The 27,525-nt window shown below is 36.5% G+C and overlaps 1 protein-coding gene across 1 annotated transcript in view; it reads left to right on the top strand.

Annotated features, from left to right (window-relative positions):
• Window positions 1–26,448, top strand: part of Tinag (tubulointerstitial nephritis antigen) — a 100,208-nt gene extending 73,760 nt beyond the window's left edge. Inside the window, exons 10-11 of the mRNA XM_059267022.1 lie at window positions 12,865–12,910; window positions 26,314–26,448. Coding sequence (XP_059123005.1) covers window positions 12,865–12,910; window positions 26,314–26,448 — 181 coding nt within the window. The remainder of the gene's footprint in view (window positions 1–12,864; window positions 12,911–26,313) is intronic.
• Window positions 26,449–27,525: the final 1,077 nt, after the last annotated feature.

Raw genomic sequence — 27,525 nt, 5'->3', positions numbered from 1 at the left:
TCTTTGATGCGATGTTCAGCAGCACTTTCTGCAAGCTCCCCGACCTATTCTACACAGCTACCCTCGGTAGGTGTGTACACCTTCAAAAGTGAGCCTCCTAAGCATTTCTCGTAGAATACTCACAAGGAAACAAAAGCCTACATGACTTTGCCTCATTCTCACGCAGTCAGCTTTCAAATCTTTGTGTAAAAGGAGCAGAGAGTCTAATTTTATAGTCTCCACTTTTACACAAAGATTTGAAAGCTGACTGCAGTGAGAATGAGGCAAAGTCATGTAGGCTGCAGATATAGCTGTTAAAATAATAAACAATATTAGTTCTCACCAGAATTTTGTTATTTTCTGTTTATCCTGTAAGATTTATATTTACTACTAGGCTTCTAACTCTGACATTTATCTCCCACAGTATCAGAGCTGTCATTTTGGAGGACTATCTAGATCACACCATGTCCCATGTAGGAAGACTTCTTATCACTCACACTGTGAGTGTCAATGTTGATTGACATGAATGATCTGGACAGTCTGTGTCAAGACTGGCTTTTCTAACACCATATCCTGACACTTCCATTCTGCTTGGGGCGAAGTGCTGCTCTAGAATGGGCTGCAGTGGAATTCAAGCACTGTCCTTAGAGCAGGCCCAGGTGGGGACCAAGTGCTGTCTTTAGAGCAGGCCCAGGTGAGCTTCAAGTAAAGTTTCTAGAGCAGGCAGACATAGTATTAGCTCTCTTGTGCTTTTATATTTACTTTCTGTGCCTCAACTTCTATACTCTGATTTCAGCCTAAAGACTTTATGCTCATCTCTGTGAAGGAAGTTGTCATTGCCCTCAGCATACAGTTCATTTTTCATCTGCAACTTGTAGAAGTTTAAATAACACACTATTATAAAAGGCTACAAATAGACTCGTGTTACTTATACTTGCGTCTTTTCCCCCACTTTCACATTTACTTGAATGTCAGGTACTTTGGACAAAATAAAATAGTTCACTGGATGAAAATAGAACTTAATACATGAAGTGCAGAGGTGACACTCTTCTCCCTATTATTTTAATAAAAATATTTTTATTAATTATTTTAGAATTTCATGTAATGTATTTTGTTGATATTTGCCACAGACTTCTCCATTAACTCCTCCTAGATGTAGCCCCACACCCCAATCAACTGTATGCCTTTTCTTTTCTAATTTAATAAGCCATCATTTCCAATTTGTGCTGTCTGGGTATGGGGCCATCCACTGGAAACATTACAGAGTGAGGTATCCTGGGTCTATGGCACATGTTCTCACTCATATGTACATCTTGGCATTGCATATTTAGATTTGTGTGTTTAACTTGGAGAACTTCCAAGGTAGACAGAGAGCATTGAAGAGGAGGAAGAGGGAAGATCTTAAGGGAGAGAGATAGTAGAACACAGGAAATGTGAAGCGAGAAAGCAGTATGATGGAGAAGAGGCCTTGAGTGGGGAGAGATATGGGTGCACAGGACAGGGTGGCTCGGGAAGGGATAGCTAGCTCTCTGCTCTTTTAAGAAGTACTGGAGGAACACATCTCACTTTAGTAAAGTTATACGTAAAGTTCTCTGGTTTACCTTATCAATTCTTGCACCATAATGTATGTGTCTCAAATTCCACCAAAATAAGAGAAAAAAATTAAATTCTTATTCAAATTACTTATCCTAGACCAATAACTTTACAAAAACATAGAATAGTATTTTGAGAAGTTTATTTTTGTTATTTAAAAATTCTACTCTAAAACCAGTGTGATATCTATAAAGTATAACTATATTTAGAGAAACACGAATAAAGATATTCATAGTCTCAGAAATACAAAATACTATTGAACTCTTTTATGGTTTTTTGAATATCACACTATGAAGAAACTTTATAGAAAAGTCTTTCTAAAACTATTTACAGTATACAAGAGTTGTGTTTCTAGATGTACTTAAAAGTGAGCACATATGGCTTTTTGGGAAGAAAAGTTTCAGTGGAGGGGATCAGAGAGGGCATTAGTGGGGAAATGGTTTTTAAAGACATATATATCTACCATTAGATTTCACAATGCAACAACTACTTTTTATTTCAAAATATCTAAAGTAGAAGGTTTAGGGTGTCTTCATCTCACCACAAAGAAGTGATATATGTTTGAGGTTTTAGACTTGCTAGTTACCTTGATGTAATTATTATGCAGCATATGCACAGCAAAATAGCACATTGCACTCCATACATATAGGCAATTATGTGTCAATTTTGAAAAGTGAATATATAATATGAAGCCTAAGGGAGAACTCCAGTGACCATGACCCTGAATGAGAGCTGCTCAGAGTTTTTCTAAACCTGCTTGTTCCAAAAGAGAGGAAGAAAATGCTAAGGAGTCCTGAACAATTAAAACAGTTTATTTTAATGATGTGGGTAAATTTCTAAAGGACAATGTAAAGTCAAAATTAAGTAGATTACTATAAGAAAAGAAAACTATCTATGCTAGGAGTGATCCAGCTTGTCAACCTAAGTGTTTAACATTTCAGATAGCAAAGTTATGGGAAAATTTCACCAAAGGTCATGGTCTGTTTGAACAAAGGTTTATAAATTATTCTTATAATGAAGGGATTTATTTTATTGGAAATGGAGGAGGAATAGTTAGGCTTACAGATAACAGATATGCTGTAAAAGTCTTTGCATCTTCAAAGACATTCTCACTGACTTACAAGAGGACATGTGTCAAAATGTATGCACATTTCTTCAATTTTCCACCTACTCTTAACGTACATGACCACAATTCAGCAGCACACGTGAATTAGGGGAAATGTTCTCCATCAATCAAGAAAGGAGTTTTCAATAAAGAATAATGTAGGTTGCACTGGTTGCCCTTGTTTGACTAAACATTTTTAATCTCATGAATTTACCTAATACTAGGTTCATTTGGTTCAAAGTAGTGATTCTTGGTCTCTTAGACCATCGGGATATTTGGGAAACATCCCTCAAGTCTGTTTCTTTACAACACTCTGTAACAATTCTACACCATATCAGATGACTATCTGAGATGCCTTCTAGAAAAGACCAGGAAGTGAAAGGACTGCTGAAGGTCACTGTGTAAATGCTGGATTCAAGTCGGTCTTGCTTATTATTTGACCCAGAGACTATAGAATAGATTACCTGAGTGGTATCTATGGTGGTGTTTTTTCTCTCTGTGGTGTTTTGTTTCCATTTGAATTGTGCATAGAGGTGGATATTCTGTTAAAATATTCTTTTACAAGCCTTCTCCTCCCTAAAAATATTCAACGCAGCTGCCATCCTTTATTTTCCCTCTCTTGCATCTAAGAAGTTATGATTCATCTGTTTTGCTGTCCATTTTATGAATGTTTATCATAATCTCAATGTCAGCATCCTCTCTGGGTTTGGAATGATGATGATTTATTAGTTTCTTTATTATTTATTTATTCATTACTTAGTGTTAAAAGAAATTGAAGCATAGGCCTCAGACTCAGTAGATGAATACTGTACCACTGAGCCACATCCTGGGATCTTGTCTTACTTTCTAGCTTTAGACAGGGTCTCACTCAGTTGACCAGGATTGACTTGAACCTATTTCTCTCCCCCTCTACTTCCAGAACAGCTGTGATTCCAGCTATTTAAGGCCCAGCTATGAGTGTTATTTTAAATAAGCATACTAAAGTTATAATTAAAATGCTTCTTGAGCAGATATTTAGAGTAATTCCATAATCTTTAGAATTATTTCTATATTTTCATATCACTGAAAATATCCTTTTATCATTACAACAGAGTACGTAGAAGCACAGTAAAAGATGTTGACAAGTGAACAGTTATAAAGACAAAAAATGTCTTAAAAGTCAGCAAACTAAGGCATTTTTAAACTTTCATTTTATTCAGGATTACTAGAATAATGAAGAATTTGAAACAATTATTTAATTGTTTAATCTCTTACACTTTGTGGGTAAATGTTTTGTATGTGTGACTGTCACATTGTTGAATTTTAATCCCATTTGTCAGCATGTATTTTCATTTTCCCTAAAAATATCATGTCATATCTAAGAGTTCTGAGGGGTATGTTAAGTGGGCTTATGAAAATCACAGTGTCTGTTTCCTGGTATAGTTTATTGTAAGTCTCATCTGTTTTCTCTATTAACTTCTTTGTCTTTCTATGCTTCCTAACTAAATGCACCATAGCACAAGGAATTCAAGAAACCTTACCAAGTGACAATATATTATTGGTCACTTTGGGTTTGTAAACTGTTTGAATGTTTTGAAATTGCTGTGTATAATATGTACAATTTTGGGGGGGGGAATAGTTCCTTTAGAACTATTTAGATAACAAGTTTGTTGTACACCTTTTTCAAATCAACTTCTCACAATATTTGTTAGGAACTCAGACAGCAGGACTATATTTATGCTTATACAGTCTCAGAGATGAATGATTCTTCTGATTTAATCTTACATTTTATACTTTAAGTAAACAGCTAATGTGTCAGCCAGACCACATGAAAGGTAGTTTGCTAGCATACCGAAGGCATTCTGAAATTTTTAAGATGGCTATGATCAATGATCAGAAAAGGAGTAATAGGATGTTTTCATATATAGGATTAAGGTGATTTCTCAGTAAACATAACACTTGCCACACAAACACGAAGACCCAAGTCCACAACAAAGCCAGACCTCCTAGAAGAAGAGTCTGCAATCCTAGCAATCCTAAACTAACATGAGATGCAGAGAAAGGAGATTCCCAGGATGCTCATGGGCAGTTATCCTGTAGTTGTTGATAGCAGGGGGAATGAAGTAGAAGAAGAAGAGTACCAACATCTGAGATTGTCCTTTGGCTTGGACACACCACTGTTGTGCACACAAATATACATGCGAATACACACAGATATACACAGACACACACACACACACACACACACACACACACACTCACTTCTGATGTGATCTAGTACTTGAAATAGGGAATCTCCTTCTAATCATTTTGAGGTACTTATGACTGACAATTTTTTCAACAATCAGTTGTAACATGAATTGCTAAATGGTTTTATTAATTAAAAAAAAAAACCTGGAGCCAGATATTGGGGTGAAAGCTGAAAGATCAGAAGAATAGAATAAGCCAGCCATAAGTTCCTACCGCTAGGAAATCCTCAGCCTCAAGAGAGCTATTTACTATTTACTCATGTCTTATATATCTTTCTGTGCCCTGCCATCTTACCTCCTTTCTCTGCCCAGTTACAACACTTCCTCTTTCCACTCAGCTCTATCACTTCCTGTCTGTCTGTACAGACCTCCAGACCTCTATGGTTAACTAGTGCTGGGATTAAAGGCATGTGCCACCATGTCTGGCTCTGTTCCCAGGGTGGCCTTAAACACATGTAGATCCAGATGAAGCTCTGCCTCTCAAACGCTAGGATTAAAGGCATGTGCTACCACTGCCTGACTTCTATGTTTAGTATAGTGGCTGGCTTTGTCCTCTGATCCTTAGGCAAGCTTTATTTGTTAAAGCACAAATAAAATATCATCATAAGCAGTGGGTTTTGAGAAAGAGTGACAAAGATGTAAAAGTAACTATAAAACTATGTAATGGCTTTGGAAATTGGACTCTTTCCTGTTGTTAACTTACACATTAAGTTGCCCCAAAATTTGGAACAATATATTCTTTTGTGTAGCACAGAAAAAAAAGAGAGATCATTAAGTGCAGTTACCTCCCAACCTCAGACAGGAAATTCTTCAGATTTTCTTAAACTTCCTTATTACAGTGTTGTTTCACATGCTCATGACAAAGGATCCAAATGTAGAGGAATATTAAGAACCCCACCAGAAGCTGTGGTGTGAAAATTCTCCAGGACAAATCAGAACAAACATCTATTTACCTGAGACAGAAAATCAACTACAGAACAAAATAATGAGTTCACTAAAGTCCAACTTTGTGAGCCAATGAGTTTATAGGGGTTGTTCACATGGGTGTAGGTGAGTGATTACTTACAAAAGCAGGCACAGCTAAGAGGCAGCTGCGTCACTGAAGGTGACAAATTATGGAAACTGCATCCCTGGAGGTCACTGTGTGACTTCCAGGCCACCTTGTAGGTATGAGAGCCTTATTTAGGCAGCTCAAACGGTCAGTCTTTTTTCCTCCAATGTTTTTTTTTTAACTGCTTCTATATTTTGGGGAGGAGCCTTGTTAATCTTGGTAGTTTCAGGAACCTCCTGAGATTTGTGAGTTGTTTACTTCCTGAGTCTAATGAGTATTCTTCCACCATCCTGTAGGAAATGTTTCAATTAAGAGGAAATTGTCCTACAGAAGAAGCCTGTCATCTTTGGGCAATAACTTTGTTTTATGCAGGCCAGGTGGTGATGGCGCACATCTTTAATCCCAGAACTTGGGAGGCAGAGGCAGGCAGATCTCTGTGAGTTTGAGGCCAGCCTGGGCTACAGAGTGAGTTCTAGGAAAGGCACAAAGCTACACAGAGAAACCCTGTCTCAGGAAAAAACAAAAGCAAAAAACAAAACAAAACGAATCCTTTGTGTTATGGTATAATTATTCTTTTAACCATTGAATGCTATTTGTACAAAGGGATAGATTATAAAGTATTTGTATAATAAGTTTTTATGTCTTCTGGAAAAGCTTGTTCTATAACATTTTGTCTTGATTTTGTATAAATGAGATCTGAGGATGAGATTGTGCTTGTTAAGGAAATGTTAGTGCGATGTCAGAGAATAATACATTTTATTCTCACAATCCATCTAATTATATGAAAATGGAGGTCAAGGTGCTTCATCGCATACAATCCAGTGTTGTATAGGTTACTTTACAGCTGAGAGGTTATGTGTTTGTATTAAAAAGGAACATAAGATGAGTGTGGTGGTATAAGACTATAACTTCAGAGCTTAGGAAGCAGAGGTAGGATTTCTACCATTTAACTTGGTCTGCATAGTGAGTTTCTAGACCAAGCACATAGCAAAACCTTGTCTCAAACAAAAAAGAAATAAAGAAAGAAAGGAAGGAAGAAATAAAGAAGAAATAGGAGAAATATAGTATGTTAAAGAATATGAGATTTGGATTCCTGGTTCAACTTTTCCTATGTACTGTTCTAATCAGCCATTCATCATGCTATCAAATAGAAGATACGAATAATACCTACCTCAGGGGTTTAGTTAAGAGAAAAAAAACACAATATATTGGAGGTTCAGTTGCTTTAGGAACTGTTACATGTAGATGGATTTTTCTTTGGGCTGCCAGCTCACAAATAATGACATGGAGACTTATTATTAATCATGAAAGCTCAGCCTTAGCTTAGGTTTGTTTCTAGCTAGCTCCTGTAACTTAAATTAACCCATATTTTTAAATCTACTTTTCATCACATGGCTCCATAACTCATTACCCCATACTTCCCATCCTGCTTCCTCTGTGCTGGTTGGGGACTCTCTCTTGTACCTAGATTTCTCCTCCTACTTCCTCTCTCTCTGCTTAGAAGTCCTGCCTATACCTCCTGCCTAGCTATTGGCTGTTCAGCTCTTTATTAAACCAATCACAACAATATATCTTCATACAGTGTACAAATATCACACAACATTTTCCCCTTTTTGTTTAAATAAAAAGGAAAAGTTTAACTCTAACATAGTAAACCTGTATACAGTAAGAACAATTATCAGTAAGAATTATATTTATAGTGTCCAGTTTATCTGTATTTGACAAATTCCATTATCTATCCTATGTTGATGAGTCAAAAGTTTTGTACCTAGTTTACTTTTTATCCTAATATGTATTACCAACCCAAAACTATCATTTTAGACCTTAAAACATTTTCTTAGATAAACAACTTAAGCATTTATGTCTCTCAACTTTATATACTTTGTGTTTTTTTGTGATTTTTTTCTGAATTTGGTAACAAGGAAAACTATAACTATAACTATCTAGCCTTTAACCCTAATCAAAGACCCTAGAAGGATATAGTATTACCTGATTAAACAGAAAGTGCAGAATAAGCAATTTCCAAAAACTAAGAAATAACAGAGACATCTGGCTGCCTGGACAGTCATCCAAGGTTCCTCTGTAATACTCAGTCATTCATCTTTAGCCTACAGGCCTAGAATATCTGATAGAATTTTCAGTGAAGCAGGAATTTTGAAGAACTGTCCTACCTTGCCTTGGCAAAGTTCAGCAGTCACTTCCTTTGTGTCCTGTTTGTCCAATTTGGACAGCCTCAGGTCAGCAGTTGAGACAAGGACAGTTTTTTACCCAAATAGCTAGCTTTGCCACATTGAAAGCAAATTCCATATGGAGGCTTTTTGATGCCCATCATCCTTTTTGAAGTAAATTGGTGCTGCCAGGAACAGATAAGTCTCACTGTTATGAAAAGCCTGATGTTGTTAAAACATTTTAAATGCCAAATTCTGTAGGTCTTTGAAGTGTTTGAAGACCATCTATTTAAAATATATCTCTGTTTGACCTCAAAAACATACCTAACCTAAGTTTGATTCTTAGAGATGACTAACTATTAACCTGTCTTTCTTTATTATTCCAAATAGCTTCCAAGGACTAGAACTTTACATTACATTTTTAAATGAGCTGCATAAGGTACAATACCTTAAAGAAGAAATAGAAACATATAATAAATTATAACAAAAATAACCTTAAATTTGTATCAATATACAAAAATCCATACCAATGTAAAATATTAAAGGCTGGAGGTTGTTTCAAATGTAGACTGAACAATCCACCATTTTATCCTATCATTTCTATGCTATATCTGTAGCACAAATCTCAAAAGATGTTATTAATAAAATCAAACCTGGAGCCAGGTATTGGGGTGAATAAATGCTGGAAGATCAGAGAAAGAGAACAGGACACAGCCACCTTGCCAATTCCTCAGCTGATCTTATTTCCTCAGACTGGAAGCTTCTGTGTCCTCATCCAAATGGATCTCAGCTGAATTGCTGCTAAAAGCCTAAAAGCTTAACCAGGCTAGTTCCTGGTTTTCATGCCTCATATACCTTTCTGCTTTCTGCCATCACTTCCTGGTATTAAAGGTGTGAGTCACCATGCCTGGCTGTTTCCAGTGTGGCTTTGAACTTACAGAGATCTGGATGGATCTCTGCCTCCCAAGTGATAGGATTAAAGGTGTGTGTGCCACCTTTTTTTTTCTGGCCTCTATGTCTATCTAGTGGCTGTTCTATTCTCTGACCCCAGATAAGTTTATTAGGATGCACAATATATTGGGGAACACAATATATCACCACATATATCCCCCTTTTTCCCTTCAGAAATAGACTCCTGAATCTAATCTCCTTCATTCAGCATTTTTTCTTGACCATGACTGATAATAACTTGTAACCAAACTTCCTAAACAATGATAAACATAGCCATAATCATATGACCAGTACCACCCACCTCACATCTTTGGAATATGGGTGTCATTTTCTCTAGACTGTTCCATGTTGTCTGGGGATGATGACATCTTTAGGAGACCCTGAGAAAGTTGGGATAATGGTCAAGTACTGGGAGAGATAGCTGTATTATTTTTTGTTTAGTCTCTGTGTGATAGGAAAATGTAGAGCTTATCTGAAGTTTTGGCAGGATAGTCTGTGACACTGGACCATCTCAACTAGAAGCTTTGAAGTTGGTCTGGATGTAGAATTTTGAGGCAACAGAGGCATTCTGAGAGGCTGGATCACCAAGGCTACCTGTTTTTATTAGTACTTTTTTTTGAAAACATAAACTTTTAAAGACAACACACACACACACTTTAACACAAGCATGGAATGTGCAGTGTGCACAAGTCAATTAAAGATGATTTTTCTTTTATGTTTGAGCAGATAAAAGGCATCTGTTAAATTTATAAGTTTGTTTGGACTGTATAACTAAACCTCTATCCATGCCATGTGAAAGGATGACATGTAATAATGTTATGAGAACTCTGTAGCCAACAAGATTTATCATGTCTCATCCAGTCTCAGAGCTGTTCCCATAGTAGAGGGATCAATATACATGTTACCTGTCCTGTAGTCTTTCTTGGTTTCTTTTTTCATGTCTGTAGCCAAGATTTTTAGAAGGTATACCCAAATCAAATCTGATCTTCATTAATTTTGAAGTGAACCATAACTTTTTGTTTCCTGTAGAAATGAAAGCATAACCTGTCCCCCAATGTAACATATTTTCTGACTTCCATTTTGAAGTTAAGACATTCTTAAAATATATAGGTTGCTTTAATTAAGCAGTTTCCATAATCTGGTGTCTCTCAGCAGCTATTGATTTTTGTATATTAGAATTTAAAAGATTCAAATAAAAAAATTCACCATACAGGTTCCAGATGCCCTGTGTATTTCCCACCTTTATGTGGTTTATTCTGTTTATATTACTTTAGTTTTTCTTTAAAGACTTTACTATTTTTAAACTATTTTTTCTATGACTGTCTATACTAATTTTCTTTTCTTTCTTTAGCACCTAAGCACATTTTAAAACATACTGTATCTTTTTAGAGGTTTTTCTGTCTGGACCTGACTTTACTAAGTGTATGCAGCATTCTCTGACAATGTGAGACAAATCTTAAACTGCTATGTCAGCCACTGCATAGCTCAGCTTAGGGCATGGCACTGGTGCATAGCACCGGCAGCTGCCTCAAGCTTGTGGACAAAGACCAGTAGCTGCACCTCTGTATGCCAAGCACTGGCCCACCTGAGAAATTGTAGGACTTGGAAGCTACATCTGGCTCCTTGTCTGTCCTGACCAGCAGGATCTTCAAGCAGAGACCCTAGAAGGGGTAATGGTGAATGAAAGGGACAAGAGACACAAAACAAGACAGTATTCTGATCAAGCTGCAAAATTTTATTTTTCTCAGGTGGGTTTTATAATATGCAGACCAGGAAATTTTCTTTGGGAAAAGATCAGGGGACTGTTGAGTTGCCAAGCAACCCAACCAAGCAACCTAACCACAAAACATTGTTACTAATGGTCACTGTAGCAAAAAGATAAGGAAATGTTAAGTTATTTTCTAATAACTCAAGACTTGTCCAGGCATGTCAAAAGTTTCTGGTTAGTGGCTCAATACTGGACAACAGAAACTTAACTCATGCAGCCAATGTGGCATGTCTTTTAAAATTGTCCTCGGCACCTGTCCAGAACTTTTTGTTAGCTTTCTCGAGCCCTATGTTAGAACATTTGAGCCTCCACATTGGATGTCATAAGTAAATGTTGTGTGATATTTGTACACTGTGTGAAGATATATTGTTGTGATTGGTTTAATAAAGAGCTAAACAGCCAATAGCTAGACAGAAAATATAGGCAGGACTTCTGAGCAGAGAGAGAGGAAGTAGGAGGGGAAATCTAGGTGCAAGAGAGAGTCCCCAGCCAACACAGAGGAAGCAGGGTGGAAAGTATGGAGTGATGAGTTACAGAGCCATGTGATAAAAAGTAGATTTAAAAATATTGGTTAATTTAAGTTACAGGAACTAGTTAGGAACAAACTTAAGCTTAAGCTGAGCTTTCATGATTAATAATAAGTCTCCACGTCATTGTTTGTGAGCTGGCAGCCCCCCAAAAAATCTATCTACATATGGCACTCAACATGAGGCACCAGATATAACATTTACCTAAATTGTTCCAGCATTAATTAAAAAAAAAAAACTCAGGAGTCAGAAACTGTGGTTAAAAACCTGATAAATCTAAGGAACAGTGGAAGGGCAATTTGCTGACCCTGCTGTCCATGTTTTGCCTATCAAAAAGCCCAGGAAATTTCCCCCTAGTCCCTTTTTCTCTCTCCTGTCCCTCTCTATCCAGCTTCCTCAGTCTTCCAACAACTCTATGGCTACTCCCAGTCAGCCAATCACTGCCTCCATCCTTTTTCATTCAAGGCGGCTTTATTGTCAGAGCAAGATGACAGTGTGAACAGTTCTCCTGCAACAGTTATGTGCTATTGGGCATCTAGAATCCAGTTTCTACCTGTGTACATATATACACAGAGATAGGAAATTTGGCACTTCACTAGGTAGTGTATATATATATATATATATATATATATATATATATATATATCCATATATATGTGAATATTTTATACAAACTCTCTACATATAGCAATTATTTATATTTACATTATACTTTGCATCAATAGTTTTGGAGATGTTTTAGATTGTTTCATTTATGGTAGATATTCAGTGAGCTATATGAAAATATGGGAGCTATCTTTAAAACTCCTGGACCTGTTGCTAAAATTCCTTCTGAGGGTGACATGTAAGCATTGTCTACCCTTTCTCCCAGTGTTCCAATGACAAATTAAGGCACCATTCCATAAAAGTTCATTCTGGAGAACTGATGAATTTATTGGGCTTCCCTACAGAGAATAGGTGAGGAGTTACTTACAAGAAAATAGGCACTCAACTCCCCACCTCCTGTACCTGGAAAGCCTTACCCAGCAGGAATGAGGGTATCTCTGTGCCACAAAGATGATAGATGGAACCACTGCTTTTGTATACAAACACACACACACACACACACACACAGAGAGAGAGAGAGAGAGAGAGAGAGAGAGAGAGAGAGAGAGAGAGAGAGCATCTCTTAGTCCACATGCAAGGGGCCTCAGTTGACTGTCTCAAGATGGCCATTGCTTGTCTCAGAGGCCATTCACTCATGATAGGGTCTTTCTCCTTTGGTAAATAAATTTTCTTTCATGCCACTTGGATAAAGGTCACTCCGTATTGTTCACATAAATAACGTTATAGTGAGGAAGAAAGCTATACTATCAAATTTCTGAAAGTCAATGATGACATTTTTGTTGTAAAACACATTGGAACATGGAAAATATAAGAGAGTGTCAGTAAAATTAATGTTCTCAAGGTATAATCCAAATGTTTGAACTAATTAATCATTGTTGTTATTTGTAGGTGGGGCACACTGAGAGGAGCACAAGGGAAGAAAGAAAAATTTTGGGTATGTAAAGCTTCCCAACAGAATTCCTACTGTGGAGTGAAAACCAGCCCCTCTTTTCTCAGCTTCATATTATGTAATCATATCTGTAATGTTTTTCACACATTGGTGTTTTCTTCAGCGCAAAGCTAATTATAACAGTTTGTATTGTAATAACAGTTTTCTTCAAGTCCAGTGTGTTCAAATTGTAAAAGAAGAATTTGTTTTTATTTCTTTCAAATTGAGAATCAACAGTACAATTATTTGTTATTTTATCATCTAGATTAAAATAATGCTTATACTGCATGCATGTCAACCAAATTGAGGCCTTTCCTATATTAATATGATGCATATATACTATGTACTATAATATACACATACATCTCGGTTTTTTGCCATTCACTGGGAAAGAGTTAGCCTCTAATCTCAAAAGTAACATGGTACTTTACTAATTCTGTTGGTGCATGTCTATTACCTTAGCACTTAGATAGCTGAGACAGGAGGATCAGAAGTTCATGGTATCCTTGGATACATAGTGAATTAAAACCAGCTCAGGTTATAAAAAAAACCTTCTAAAAGAAAACTACTTCCAAAATAACATACTGTATTAAGATACAGATAAGGTTGAAACATATTGATGAAAATAGTCAATTAAAATGAATGCAGCTAATTAACCTGAGTCTTATTTTTAAGTTTTAAAAATTACATTTTTATTTATCTATTTGTTTGTTTGTTTTGTGAGCATGTATTTTTATGTATGGGCATTAATAATCTACATTAAGCAAGTGGATAATTTGCAGAAGTTAATTTTCTCATTCAACTATGTTTGCTGAACAGGGCGAACTCACTCAGATTATCAGGGTTTTCAGCAAGTGGCTTTATCCAGAGAAGCAGCACACACACACACACACACACACACACACACACACACACACACACAGAAAGAGAGAGAGAGAGAGAGAGAGAGAGAGAGAGAGAGAGAGAGAGAGAGAGTTTTAGTTACTTTTCTGTTAAAACACTACATCCAAAGCAACATATGAAAGAAAGCATTTAATTATGGTCATAGTGTTAGAGTCCATGACTTTCATGGTGTAGAGAATTGTAGGAGGTGTCAAGCTGAAGTAGTGGCTGAGTGATCACATCTTGAGACACAACTACAAGGCAGGGAGAAAGACTGGGAATAATAGTTCAAGTCTTCTGAAACCTCAAAGCCTGTTCCCAACGACCCATCTCATTAAATACAGCCATACTTCTGAAACCTTCCCAACATATGAGCCTATGGGGGCCATCTTCATTCAAAACATCACTTCCTGGACCTCATAGCTTGTGGCCAAATCATAATGCAAAATGCATTATGATTTAGTCTAACTTCAAAGTTCCCCATAGTCTTTCACAGTCTAACACAGTTTGAAAGTCCAAAGTCACTTCTGAGACTCAAAGCTCTCTAACTGCAACTCTGTGTAAAATCAAAAAGTCAAATTACATGCTTCCAACATATAATGACAGAGAATATATCATTCTAGAAGAGGAATAAGGACATAGTGAAGAAATACTGGACCAAAACAAGACCAAACCCCAGTGGGGGAAAAGTCCAAATTCTGTAGCTGTATGTCTGATATCAAAGGGCTTATATGGCTCTACCCTTCCAGTTTCACAATATACTTCTCTCTCTTGGGCGGGTTCCACTCCTTGTCTGAAACTCTCCTTGGCAGATGTCTCAAGAATCTGGCATCTACAAAACACTGGGGTCTCCAATCAATCCAGTTTATACTTCACTCAATAGCCTTTTAGGGCCTCCATGCAAGGACTCCCCTGCCACACACCTGACCTCAGTAGTTCTCCTTAACTCCTAAGGAAGATTTCACTACCCTTTACCCATTAATCTTTCATGATCCTAAAGCCAGAACTGCATTGGCAGTATTGCCAATTTTGACTACCTTCTTGGGTTGGAGCTTGGACCTTTTGAATAACATTCAAATATGCTTCCCTAGTTATTTTGTTAATTTTCTGCTTTTTAGGTAAAGAAAATTATTCAGACCTTTCCTTTTTGCAAGTTGGAAGCTTATCTGGGTGGGGTCTTGCCTTGAATTCACTCCTCACTTCATTCCATTTTGGAATGTGCCTTTCTTATCTTCTCATCTCTTCCAGCATAAGCCTTGGCTCCAACATCAAATTTCCTGGTGCTCTTTTTTTTTTAAACTTTAACCTGTATATATCCATATATCCACTCCTCTCTCTCTCTCTCTCTCTCTCTCTCTCTCTCTCTCTCTCTCTCTCTCCCTCTCTCTCTCTGTTGCCCTGCTTTCTCTTTTTCATTGTAGACTTGTATAAGAGTGATTACTAATAACCCTGCAACAGAGTTAATATTAGTCTCTCTTGAGATACCCTCCACCAGGAAATTAGGCTAATATTTAACTTTTGCTTCAGGAAGATTCTTAGGACAAGAGCAAAGGGCAGCTACATTCTTTGCCAAAATATTGCAAGAATTATCTCTAGCCCAGGTGCTTCCCCGCTGAAGCCTCTTAAGTGAGATTCCATAGACTCCACTACTCTCTGCACTACTGTCCACTGATCTTCTATTGAGATGCCCTGTTAAGCTTCACTTACAGCATTCAACCATTTTGCTAGTTCAAAGTCTCAGAGTCTTCCACATCCTTCCAAAACAAGCATAGTCAGGTCTGTCTTGGTTTGTACTCCCTGATATCAACTATCTTAGTTACTTTTCCATTGCTGTGATAAACACCATGGCCAAAGGCAACTTATAAAAGAAAGTATTTAATTTGGGAGCTCACAGTTTCAGAGAGTTAGAGTCCATAATGGCAGAACAAAAGGCATGCAGCAAGAAAATCCACAAGTCGGAGGCAGAGAGAGAAAGAGAGAGAGAGAGAGAGAGAGAGAGAGAGAGAGAGAGAGAGAGCGAGCTGTACTTAAAATGCTGCAAGGCTTTTGAAACCTCAAAGCCCAACCCCAATGACACATTTCCTTCAATAATGCCACACCTCCTAACTCATCCCAAATCATTCCACCAACAGGGGACTAAGTATTCAAAGATATGGGTGCCAATCTCATCTAAACCTCCAGCCTGCAGACATTTCCAGAAATAAAAAATCAATACCTTGGAATATAAATTTGAATGGACAAAGCAAAATGACTATTAACATATAAGCCGTTATGTGTTGGGATTTACATTCACCAGAGTAATTTTTGGCAAACATCTTCATAAATAACATTAATTAAAAAATTGTAGCCGGGCGGTGGTGGCGCATGCCTTTAATCCCAGCACTCGGGAGGCAGAGGCAGGCAGATCTCTGTGAGTTCAAGGCCAGCCTGGGCTACCAAGTGAGTTCCAGGAAAGGCGCAAAGCTACACAGAGAAACCCTGTCTTGAAAAACCAAAAAAAAAAAAAAAATTGTGAAGGAAAATGTTATTTTAATATTTGCAATTAGGCTTCTCTGTTGAGATTCTCTTTTTTTTTGGGGGGGGGGAGGGTTCAAGACAGCGTTTCTCTTTGTAGCACTGGCTGTCCTAAAACTTTGTAGACCAGGCTAGCCTCAAACTCACAAAGGTCCGCCTGACTCTGCCTCCCAAGTGCTGAGATTAAACGTGTGTGCCACCACCACCTGGCTCTATGTTGAGATTCTTATTGAATGAATTTGAAGTATATTCAATATCATAATAATATAATGTTTAGAGACAGCCATGCTTTGATGTAGTTAATTCATAATAGTTATTAACATATAACACTAGACAGTTATTTGTTGAGTAGTTATGAGGAAATATACACTGGAAAATAGTATGAAATTCTCTCATCTTCTTTTTAATCTTTTCCAATTAACAGCCTATAAGTGGTATGCATATGGATACATGCACAGATACATATGCCAATATGCACATGTATAGTCACACATATATACTCTCAGATTTTTACTACATACATTGTCTCTCTGAGGGGGAGAGAGAGAGAGAGAGAGAGAGAGAGAGAGAGAGAGAGAGAGAGAGAGAGCTCATTCCCGTGAATGTATAGAGGTCTAAGAACAACATAAGTGATGTCCTTTTGGTGCTACTCTTTAGAGGGGTCAATATCATTCACTGGCCTGGAAGTCGCCAATAGGCAAGGCTGGTGGGACAGGGATCTCCAGGAATCCACTTGTGCTTACTCTCCTAGCATTGGGATTGTAAGTGTGCACTAGCACATCAGGATTTTATAAATATGGGTTCTGAGGATTGGACTCCAGCCTTTGTGCTTATTACTCATCTTCAATTGTGATAATATTTGACTTACTTATACAAGGAATCCAAAGGCTGAATATATGCTACTACATATAGGATATATTTAATATAGTAATATAAATAATCATTGAACAAACAAATAAACATGCATTTAGGGAAAGTGAATAAAGCTGTTAGAATAATTTTCAGTTTATGTAGAATAAATTGAGATTTAATTAAAATATGTAATCTTTAAGTGCTCTTGATTGTTTTGAATGAAGGATGAATCACCCAATATTATCAACATGTGCACACAGACGTATCACACAGGACAGAGTTCTTGGGTCATTAACAGGGACTGCTTCACAGTCCAGCCAGACAGCTAGAGTAACAACACAGCAAAGCAGCACGTACCCCACACAGCCCATATTTGCTTATGATGTGATGTGAGTCTATGGAAACTTCTACATAAGCAGCAGTAGATGCCCCATAGTGAAGTGAGAGAGAGAGCAGAAGATTCCTCCAGTTACTTCCAGGAGAAAAAAGTAGTTTTCTTCTTTCCTGAAGAATAATTGAAAATAAAATGGCATTTATTACATTGCCCCAGCCTTTGACAATATAAATATGTCTTTCCAAGGCCTGGATAAACTCCAGATGATGTCCTCTAATACTGAGCTTTGTCTCTTCTGGCATGTAAAGACTGGGGGAGATAATGTTATGTCCTTGGGGACTAATTCAGGACCTTGTCTGAGCAATCACTCTGGCTTAGAAGGAGATAAGAGAAGTTGTGTTACTCATGTACATTAAATCAGTTAACTAGGCAGATGGCTACAGAGTTACTCCCCATGGTATGTGAAGAGTAAATGTTACTAGAAGGAAAGGCAACCATCCCTTGTCATTGTATTATACTAATTTTTGGTTTATCAACATTCTTGGATTTCTATTTATTTATACAAAATACCCAGAAATAGAAAACCATCTACCTATTGCTTTCCCGAGGTTGTGATATAACTTGAAAATATTTATGACATAGGCCTATTTTCTAACAGAAGTTTTTGGGTGTTTTCCATTGTTGGGTAAAATGTAATAGATATCAGCAAGCCAGAAACAAAACTAAATAAAAGCAACAATACAATTTTTTTCTGTTTCTATTTGTCTTATTGAAAATAGATTCTTCTCTCATGAAGCACAACACAACCACAGTTTCCCCTCCAACTAAACCCCTCTCCCCACTTCCCCAGATCCACTCCATTGTTTCCTCTTCAAAAAAGATCAGGCCTCCAAGACAGACAGCCAAACAGGACAATACAAGACACAATAAGACAAGGCAAAAGCCCTCATATTAAGGCTGGAAAAGACAACCCAACAGGAAGAGAATAATCTCAAGAGCAGGCAGAAGAGTAGAGATACAATTACTCCCACTGTTAGGAGTTCCAGAGAAATACCAAGCAAACAGCCATAATATATGCATAGAGGACCTGGTACAAATTTTAAACATGCTTTATTTTAAAAATGAGAGCTGAATGAATCACTGACCTTTATCTATGACTTGGGAGCATTTGGTAAGTCTGCACTCAAGCTGAGAATCATTTTTGTAATGAGTACAGAAAGCATTATTGAGAATGTGAATCAACCTGGAATGAAGTCTAGAGGGACCAGAAGCTTACATCTATTTCCTCCCATGAAATAATTACAGAGCACTGGAACAAAGCTATCAATCAAAGAAGAGGGTGGAAAATCTGGACAAATTCTTCAGGATCTCAGGATTCTTTGTGAACTGATTGTCTTGGAATACTTGAAACCACATATAGATTGAGTTTAATAAAACCCACATCTCTGACCAACTTAAGTTTTACAATGCTGAAATGATCAGTACCTTAGCATATTTTCCTATATAAAGAAAGGGTTAACCCTTGGTGGAAAAGAAATACAATACCAGTGTTTGTAATTAGCATAAAAATCTAGCACATAATAAAAATTTAGATGAATAAGAAAAATTATAACCAATAGGTAGCTCTAAGTTTTCCTTTGTCCCGCCCAGTCTGCAGCCGCTCAGACCTAAGTAAACACATAGAGGCTTATATTAATTAAAACTGCTTGGCTATTAGCTCAGGCTTACTATTGACTAACTCTTACACTTAAACTCAGCCCATTTCTGTTAATCTGTATGTTGCCACGTTTTCCATGGCTTTACCTGTGTGCCATTAGATGCTGCTCCCTGGACTGTGGACTGGCGTCTCCTGACTCAGCTTTCCTCTTCCCAGAATTCTCTTTATCTGCTTATCTCGCCTATACTTCCTGCCTGGCTACTGGCCAATCAGCATTTTATTTATCAGCCAATCAAAGCAATACATATTCACAGAATACAGAATGGCATTCCATAGCACCAATACTGAATAGAAGAAAGCTTTCAATATAATTAACAAATTATACCTAGTAGGTAGGCCTAAAAATAGCCACTATAAAATACTTAATAAAAATTGAAGAAATCAATCTGTAAAAAAACTGAAAATTTTAATTCATACAGAAAACTTTTAGTTTTGAGTTTCCACTTTCCTTAATTCCTAAACAAATGGAGTCTTACTCAGAAAGTCCTTTCTTACACCTATGTCTTGTGGGGTACTGCTTATATTTTCTTTCAACATTTTCAGGTTTCATATTGAAGTCTTTGGTCCATTTGGGGTTAACTTTTGTGCAGGTTGATTGATACAGGTCTAATTTAATTCTTCTACAAGTGGACATCTAGTTTTCACAACATTATATATTGAAGAAGCTCTTTTTTTTTTTTTTTTTTTTTTTTTGGTTTTTCGAGACAGGGTTTCTCTGTGTAGCTTTGCGCCTTTCCTGGAACACACTTGGTAGCCCAGGCTGGCCTCGAACTCACAGAGATCCGCCTGGCTCTGCCTCCCGAGTGCTGGGATTAAAGGCGTGTGCCACCACTGCCCGGCCGAAGAAGCTCTTTTCTCCAGCATATGTTTTTAGCATCTTTGTCAACTATCAGATGGTTGTAGTTATGTGTACCAATGTTTAGATTTCCTGTTTTGTTCTATTGGTCAACATGTCTGTTTTCTGAGCCAATACCAGAGTGTTTTATTACTACCGCTCTGTAATATGTCTTGAAATCTGGAATGTTAATTCCATCAACATTGTTCATTTTGCTAGAATTGTTTCAGATATCTGGAGTTTTTTATGACTCCATATGAATTTCAGGTCTTATTTTTTATTCCTGTGAAGAATGAAATGAGGATTGAGAGTGGAATTGTATCGAATCTGGAAATAGCTTTTGACAGAATGGTTATTTTCATAGTATTAATTCTATCAATGCATTGGAAGTCTTTCATTTTCTAGTATTTTCCTCAATCTCTTCAGAGATTTAGTTTTCACTGTAAAGGTCTTTAACCTACTTGATTAGGTTTACTTCTAGATATTTTATTTTCTTTGAGGTTATTGTGAAATGGGGGTGTGTCTGTGATGTCTTTGTCTTTGTATTTGTTGTTGATGTCTAGAAAAGTGACAGATTTTTGTAGTTTGACCTTATATTTTATCAATTTGCTGAAAGTGTTCATTTCTACAAGTATTCTGATGGAATTTTGGGGTTCTCTTATTCATAATATTACATCATCTGCAAATATTGGTAACTTGACTTCTTTTCCTACTTGTATCACTTTAATTTTCTGCTCTAATCTTATTTTTCTACCTAGTGCTTCAAGCTCCATATTGAAATGGAGTGGATATAGTAATGATTGGAAATGAAATTCAACAAAATGTAAGTGTTATACTATACAGAGGATAATTGAAGGAAATAAAAACAAAATCAAACAAATCCACCAGAGCATGTGCAGAGAAAGGTGGAAACAGTATATGATCGTATAGTTATATTCCTGCAAGGGAAAGAGAGAAAGACAACAGGGCAGAATTTATATTTCACCCCATAACGACCAGTTTTCCAAAAATGGAGGATACCCACCAAAGTTTAAGAAATCTCCATAAACTCTATTCAAGAGAAATCAAGAAAACCTTACAGAGGAATTTCCTTATCAAGAGCAGGAAAAAAAAGATAATTTTTAATTATACATGTTCCATAATAATATATAACAAGAAAAATCCAAGGAAAAGTGCCCACAGATTTGAGAGAGTGAAGAGGAATATGGGATGGTTTAGAGGGAGGAAATAGAAGGAGAAATGATGTAATCACATTTTAATTTAAAAAATAAATAAAAGCATCAAAATTGACCTTAAGGCAAACCACTGATCTTTAAATGCAAAAGCAAAGTAGAAAGTGAAAAGCCACCTATGACAACGTTACTAAGTTGCTGAGTGAAACAAAGATGACAGAGGGATGCTGATGATGTGTCTGCCCCCCTAAAATCTTCAGTTACTGAGAGTTTTCTTCAAAGTAGAAGTAAAATAAGGCATATCCACACAAGTTAAAACTGAAAGAATGAAGTTTTTAAAATGGAAAGCTAAAATTACAAAAATGAATAAATGTTAATCTCTAACTCAGTATCTCATAGGAAAAACCGGTAATATCTAAGTATGGATGTTGACTAGGGACAGTACTTGATGGCTTTGTACTCTAGATAATTATTAGAAAGCTCATTATATATTTACCTAAATTGCCAAAATGCATGGCAAGTTTGATGAATACATAAGATGGAAATTATATAGAATATACCATGTTAGAAATTTTATGTATTTAAAGCATTATAAAACTTAATATAAAATCATAAAAGAAATCTCAAATTCAATTTTAAGATGTTGAAACAAGCTGGGCAGTTGCGGCATATGCCTTTAATCCCAGCACTCAGGAAGCAGAGGCAGATGGATCTCTGTGTGTTTGAGGCCAGCCGGCGCTACAGAGTGAGTTCCAGGAGATGTTCCAAAGCTACACAGAGAAACCCTGTTTCAAAAAAAATGTTGAAGCAGTATTTCAATTAGCTGAGAAATTCATACTCAACAAAGAATGAAAATTTACAAAGACAAGGCCCCAAATTAATTTTAAAAAAAGAAAGCACATGTAAACTAAAGAAAATAAATTTTTGAAAAATAATTTCTGAAATGCTGAAATGGAAACAAAATAATTCATATTGAAAGTGAAACTGCTAAGCACCAAATGCATATTAATCAGTTAATTAAGAGAATATTAGAAAAAGTTATGGCAATAGATACATTGTTAATTATCCAATATGAAATGTATACATTAGTGGGAAAAGAAAGCTTCAGAAGGATGAAAGTAGAAAAGCTGAGAACTTCTTGGAAGATTTTTTTTTTTTTTTCGAGACAGGGTTTCTTTGTCTAGCTTTGTGCCTTTCCTGGAACTCGCTTTGTAGACCAGACTAGCCTCGAACTCACAGAGATCTGCCTGCCTCTGCCTCCCGAGTGCTGGGATTAAAGGCGTGAGCCACCACCACCAGGCTCTTGGAAGATTTTTACAGAGCTGACTGCATTACAACTCCCTCACAAGGAAACTTGGGGTGGGCAGTGTTGTCAATCTTCCCAGACATTTAAACAACAAGTAAAACCAGTGTTACATTAAATCCTTTTATGACTATACAGTAAGGAAAAGTTCCACAAACCAGGATAACAATGCCAAAACATGAGGATCTAATTTCATTCTTCCACATGTATATCCAGTTTTCACAAAACTATTGAAGATACCATCTTTTCTATAGTCTGCATTTTTATATATTTTTTATATGCATTTTATATTATTTTGGTATCATTGTGAAAAGTCAGGTCCTTTTTTCTATATATGGGTCCTTAATTCTATTCTGTTGATCTCATATCTATTATGATTTTACCAATGCTGGCTATTTTTATCTGTTTCTATTTATGTGAAGAATGGCATTGAAATTTTGATCAGGGTTGTGTTGAATCTGTAGATGTCCCTTAGTAGAATAGTCGTTTTCACAAGATTAACTTTTCCAATCCATGAGAATGCATTTCCATTTTCTAGTGTCCTTTTCAATTTCTTCACTTTTTTATATTTTCCATTAGACATTTTTCACTTTCTTTAGGTATTTAGGTAGGTTAGGTTGATTCCAGGTATTTTGTTGTCGTTGTTGTTGTTTATGTGTTTGTTTTGTTTTTGCTATTGTGTATGGGATTATTTCTCTGACTTCTTTCTCAACGTGTTTATAACTGGTATACAGAAAGGCTTCTGCTATTTATATGTTAATTTTGTATCCCACAAGTTTAATGGAAATATTTATGAGCTCTTAAAATATTCGGGTAAAATATTAGGGTCTCGTATATAGAATCATGTCTCTTGTGTACATTAATTATATTTATTATACATTTTTCATATTTCTTTCCCTTCGTTAAATGAAGTCTAGGGAACCTCCACTGAAATATTGATGGGTGTGATAATAAAGAATGCCCATGCTTTGTTCTATAAGGATAAAAGAAATGCTTTTAATACTTTAAAACTAACTTTGGTATTGGTGTGGATTTCTTGAAGATAAATTGTGTAAGATAGTGGAAGGCCCACTTTATTTCTAATTTACTAACATTTAGACCATGAATGGATTTTGTAGTAGGCTGAATTTAATATATCCCCCAAGATTCTTGCCCCCTTTGTGACATAGTTAAGAAAAAATGAAGAGTAGTTTGAATTGACTCTATGTTAATCTCAGCAGTCCCAATCTTGTGGTAGAGACCCAAAAGATTTCTAGAAAGCTGCAGCTGCAGCCTTTGTCTGTGTTGGAATACTGGGGAAGCAGGTTCTAATGTCAGTGAAGGAATGCCTCAGCAAGAAGATAGAGAAACTTGACAGGAGAGTGAGCACAGACAAACAAAAGGAGAAGCTTCCTTCTTCCATGTCCTTTAGCCTGAGCCTCACTGGAAGGGGGATGGGTCCCAAATTTAGAGTGTGTCTTCCCACTTCAAATGATTCACTCAAGAAAATCCCCCACAGGTGTACCCAGCTGTTTGGGTTTGAGTTGATTCCAGATGTAGTCAGGCTGACAACCAAGATTAGCCATCACAACATTCATTGGCATATGAATTTGCATTTGTTTAACAAATTTTACATGTTTTTCCCAGATTCACCAAAGATAAAATGACATGGAAATAATCTTTAGTCAGATGAAAATAGGTACAAATATCACAGTTTCACTATAAAAAATAATAATATTCCTAAAATATTTTTCATTTCAGATTAATTTTATTTGATTTTTCTGTCTTTGGGAAGGAATACTATAATACACACACACACACACACACACACACACACACACACACACACACACATATATATATATATATAAAATTATTTTCCAACATGTTCATATATTGGAACTGACTACAAAATTTGGGAATTGAAATTTTGTTTAGCTCTTAGTTGCAAAGACACACATTTTACCTCTGTCTCATTTCCAGCTATTCAAAGTCCATTTCAACTTTGAGGAGACACACTGAATTTGTGATTTAATACCCCTCTTTGAGAGTGCTCCTTTCAGGTGTCAGGGATGATTGAGGAGGCAAAAAGCCAAATCTAAAATAAGAAATGCTGATGATAATTGGATGTTTTTGAAAACTGATGTTGTCATGACAATTTCTGAAGCTGGGGGAGTCTATTCTCATAGGAGAAAACGGAGGAAACTGAATGCAACACCATACGCCTTGGGAATATCAGTGTAGATCACACTCAAGATGATTTTTCCATCTTAGTCCCAGCAAGGGTGAATGGAAGCCAAGCGCGGCAGCTGTTGTTATGAAGTCTTTAATTTATGGAGCTGGTCTACCGCATTTAGTTGTGGTCAACTAATTCCCTCCATGTGCCTCTTCTGCCTTTATGGCATTCTCTGCACACTCCATTAGCGTTTTTGCTTCACAATGTACTTACTCACTCAAGCTTTAGATCTAGGAGTTATTCTGGACCCATCCCAGCTCTCTAATCATCCTCAGAGTTTAAAAAGAAAAAGAATAAAGGAAAAACTTCTAATTCCTGCTGATTTTACTTTCTCAGATACTTTATTTTCTCTGCCTTCATTAGATTACATAACTGAAAGCAGTGATTTAGTCACCAGGCTTGGTGGCTCATATCTATAGTGCTAGTTCTAGGGAGGAAAGTCTTAGTGAGTTCCATACTCATGTACCCTATGATGAACTGAAGGTTTTCTGCCAGGGTGAGCTACCTAACAAGAATTTTAACAATTTAATTACTTCAATAAACTCCTTTATGCTGCTTCATGCTTAGTGTTTATAGGTTTTGCTGCTTCCCTCTGCTAGAGCATCTCTCTACATTGAGAGTTTGGTCAGTTTATGCGTAGCCTTCCCTATGTATTTCACATAGCCCGTCTACACCTTTCCTAAGCCAAGCAAATAAATGTGATGCGGCTAGGGTGACCTCAATAACACTCTATGACTATATCCACCTTAGCATTTAACTTTTGCTGATCATAATTCATTAGATTATAATTCTCTTGAACACAGAATGATATATCATATATTTGGGGTTTTCTGGTGTTTAACACAAGAATAGGTCATAACCCTCATGCATCTGTGTCATACTTTCTTTTCTATTTGATGTGACAAAATGCCGGGACAAAAGTCATCTAGGGAAGAAAAGGTTTATTTCAGCTCTAATTTCTAGATTCCAGTTCATCATAGTGAGGAAGTCACAGCCACAAAACATTGAGAGAGCTGCTCACATTGTAGCCAGTCAAGAATAGAGTGAAGCCACAGGCATAAAACATTGAGAGAGTGGCTTACATTGTAGCCAGTCAGGAATAGAGCGCAAAAGATACCTACATGCTAGTTCTCATCTTCCTTTTTTGTTTTTCTCATTTAGCCCAGGGTCCAGCCCAGGAAATGATGCTGCCTGTATTCAGGGATGGGTCTTTCTATCTCAATTAATCAAATTAAGAAAATTCCTCATAGGCATGGTACTAAAATAACCTAATCTACAGAATTCCCTAGCGAGAATCCCATCTCCAGTGATTGTATATTATGTCAAGTCTACAATCCAAATGTACCATCACATTTGAAGACATGTCAGTTCTGGCTCTTGCCAGTGAAGACACATGAGGATATTAATATGATATAAGTAATAACGTACCTTGATCACTATCCAGAAAATTATGTGCTTCATCATTACCATCTGTAAAAGTCAAAGGCTATTTAAAACTAAATAGTATTTTTCTATTTTTGTAGAAAGGATTAAAAATATCAAAGTATAATACTCAACATTTTTCTTATTTTTGTTTCTCTTGCAGATTGCTGCCAATTCCTGGGGAAAGTCGTGGGGAGAGAATGGCTATTTTAGGATTCTTCGAGGAGTAAATGAGTCTGACATTGAAAAATTGATTATCGCAGCGTGGGGCCAACTGACAAGTTCAGATGATCCATAGCTATCAAATTCCCATAAGGTCATGCATTTAGGTAACTCATTAAATCAAATTTTAGCCACGTAAGGCTCTCTGTGTCAGTGGAAGTGTTGCATTTTTGCTGTGTGCATTAGAACATTCTTTTTTCCTGTTTTGCTCCAGGATCTAATCTTCTGTTCTCTTTATATTACTGAGTATATTGAAATACTAATAAAAGAACGAGTGGCTAAATGTCATTAAAGTTCCCCGAGCGTTATTATTTTGTTTTCATGATGGTGTCCCATTTGATTTTAATTGTTCACAGTGTGACAAGAGTAGTTTTCAATTTCATATCAATCTTTTATGGAAGTCGGATGAACCCAACCTGAGCTGAGGAGTCCATCAGACAACAAAAAGCAACCTCACCAGTGTCCCAGCTCCATGATTTTTTTTTCAACAAATAATGTTTTCTTAGTTTAAACATTGCTTACGTTTTGCTGGAGGCAGAAGAAATTAATTATCAATTATTCTCTCAATCAGCTAATATTTTGTTTCCTTTTACTTTGTCTAAATTTTGCTTGTAGTTTTATCTCAAAAGAAGAGTAACTCCATATAAACAACTGCTTGAGTACTGTGTATTGGTCTTTGAGATGGAGACAATAGTAAGCAAGGAAAAAAAGGCTACAAAAAGATTGTCTTGATACAAACACACCTATTTAGAAAAGCTGGTACACTATGTGCAATCTTTATCATAAAGTTACCCATAAATTTGTACATAGAAAACTAACCTATTAACCCCTGAAAACAAAAACAACGTAATGCTAAGAGTCACAAAAAATAAATGCATTTTTTTTTGTCACAAACATTTCGTAGTTTACTGCTTGAGACTGTAAAAAGTAATCTAGATTAGCATTAATTTTGATTTCAGTTCTCTGTAGTCAGAGAAATAAAAATAAAGACATACTCTTTTTGTAATTCACTGGCATTTAAATAGGAGAGCAAAGCTAGTCGTGAACATAGCTGATCATGATGGAATGGTAGAATAGACACGGTCTAACTTTCTGGGTACAGTACTTGTAAGTCTTATTTGTACTTTGATTAGATAAGCCAATCGTGCTGAGA

This window comes from Peromyscus eremicus, chromosome 7 (genome assembly GCF_949786415.1).
Source record: "Peromyscus eremicus chromosome 7, PerEre_H2_v1, whole genome shotgun sequence".
Taxonomy (NCBI): Eukaryota; Metazoa; Chordata; class Mammalia; order Rodentia; family Cricetidae; genus Peromyscus; species Peromyscus eremicus.
Note: the sequence above shows the minus strand (reverse complement) of the source record. Positions and strands in the feature narration are given on the sequence as shown.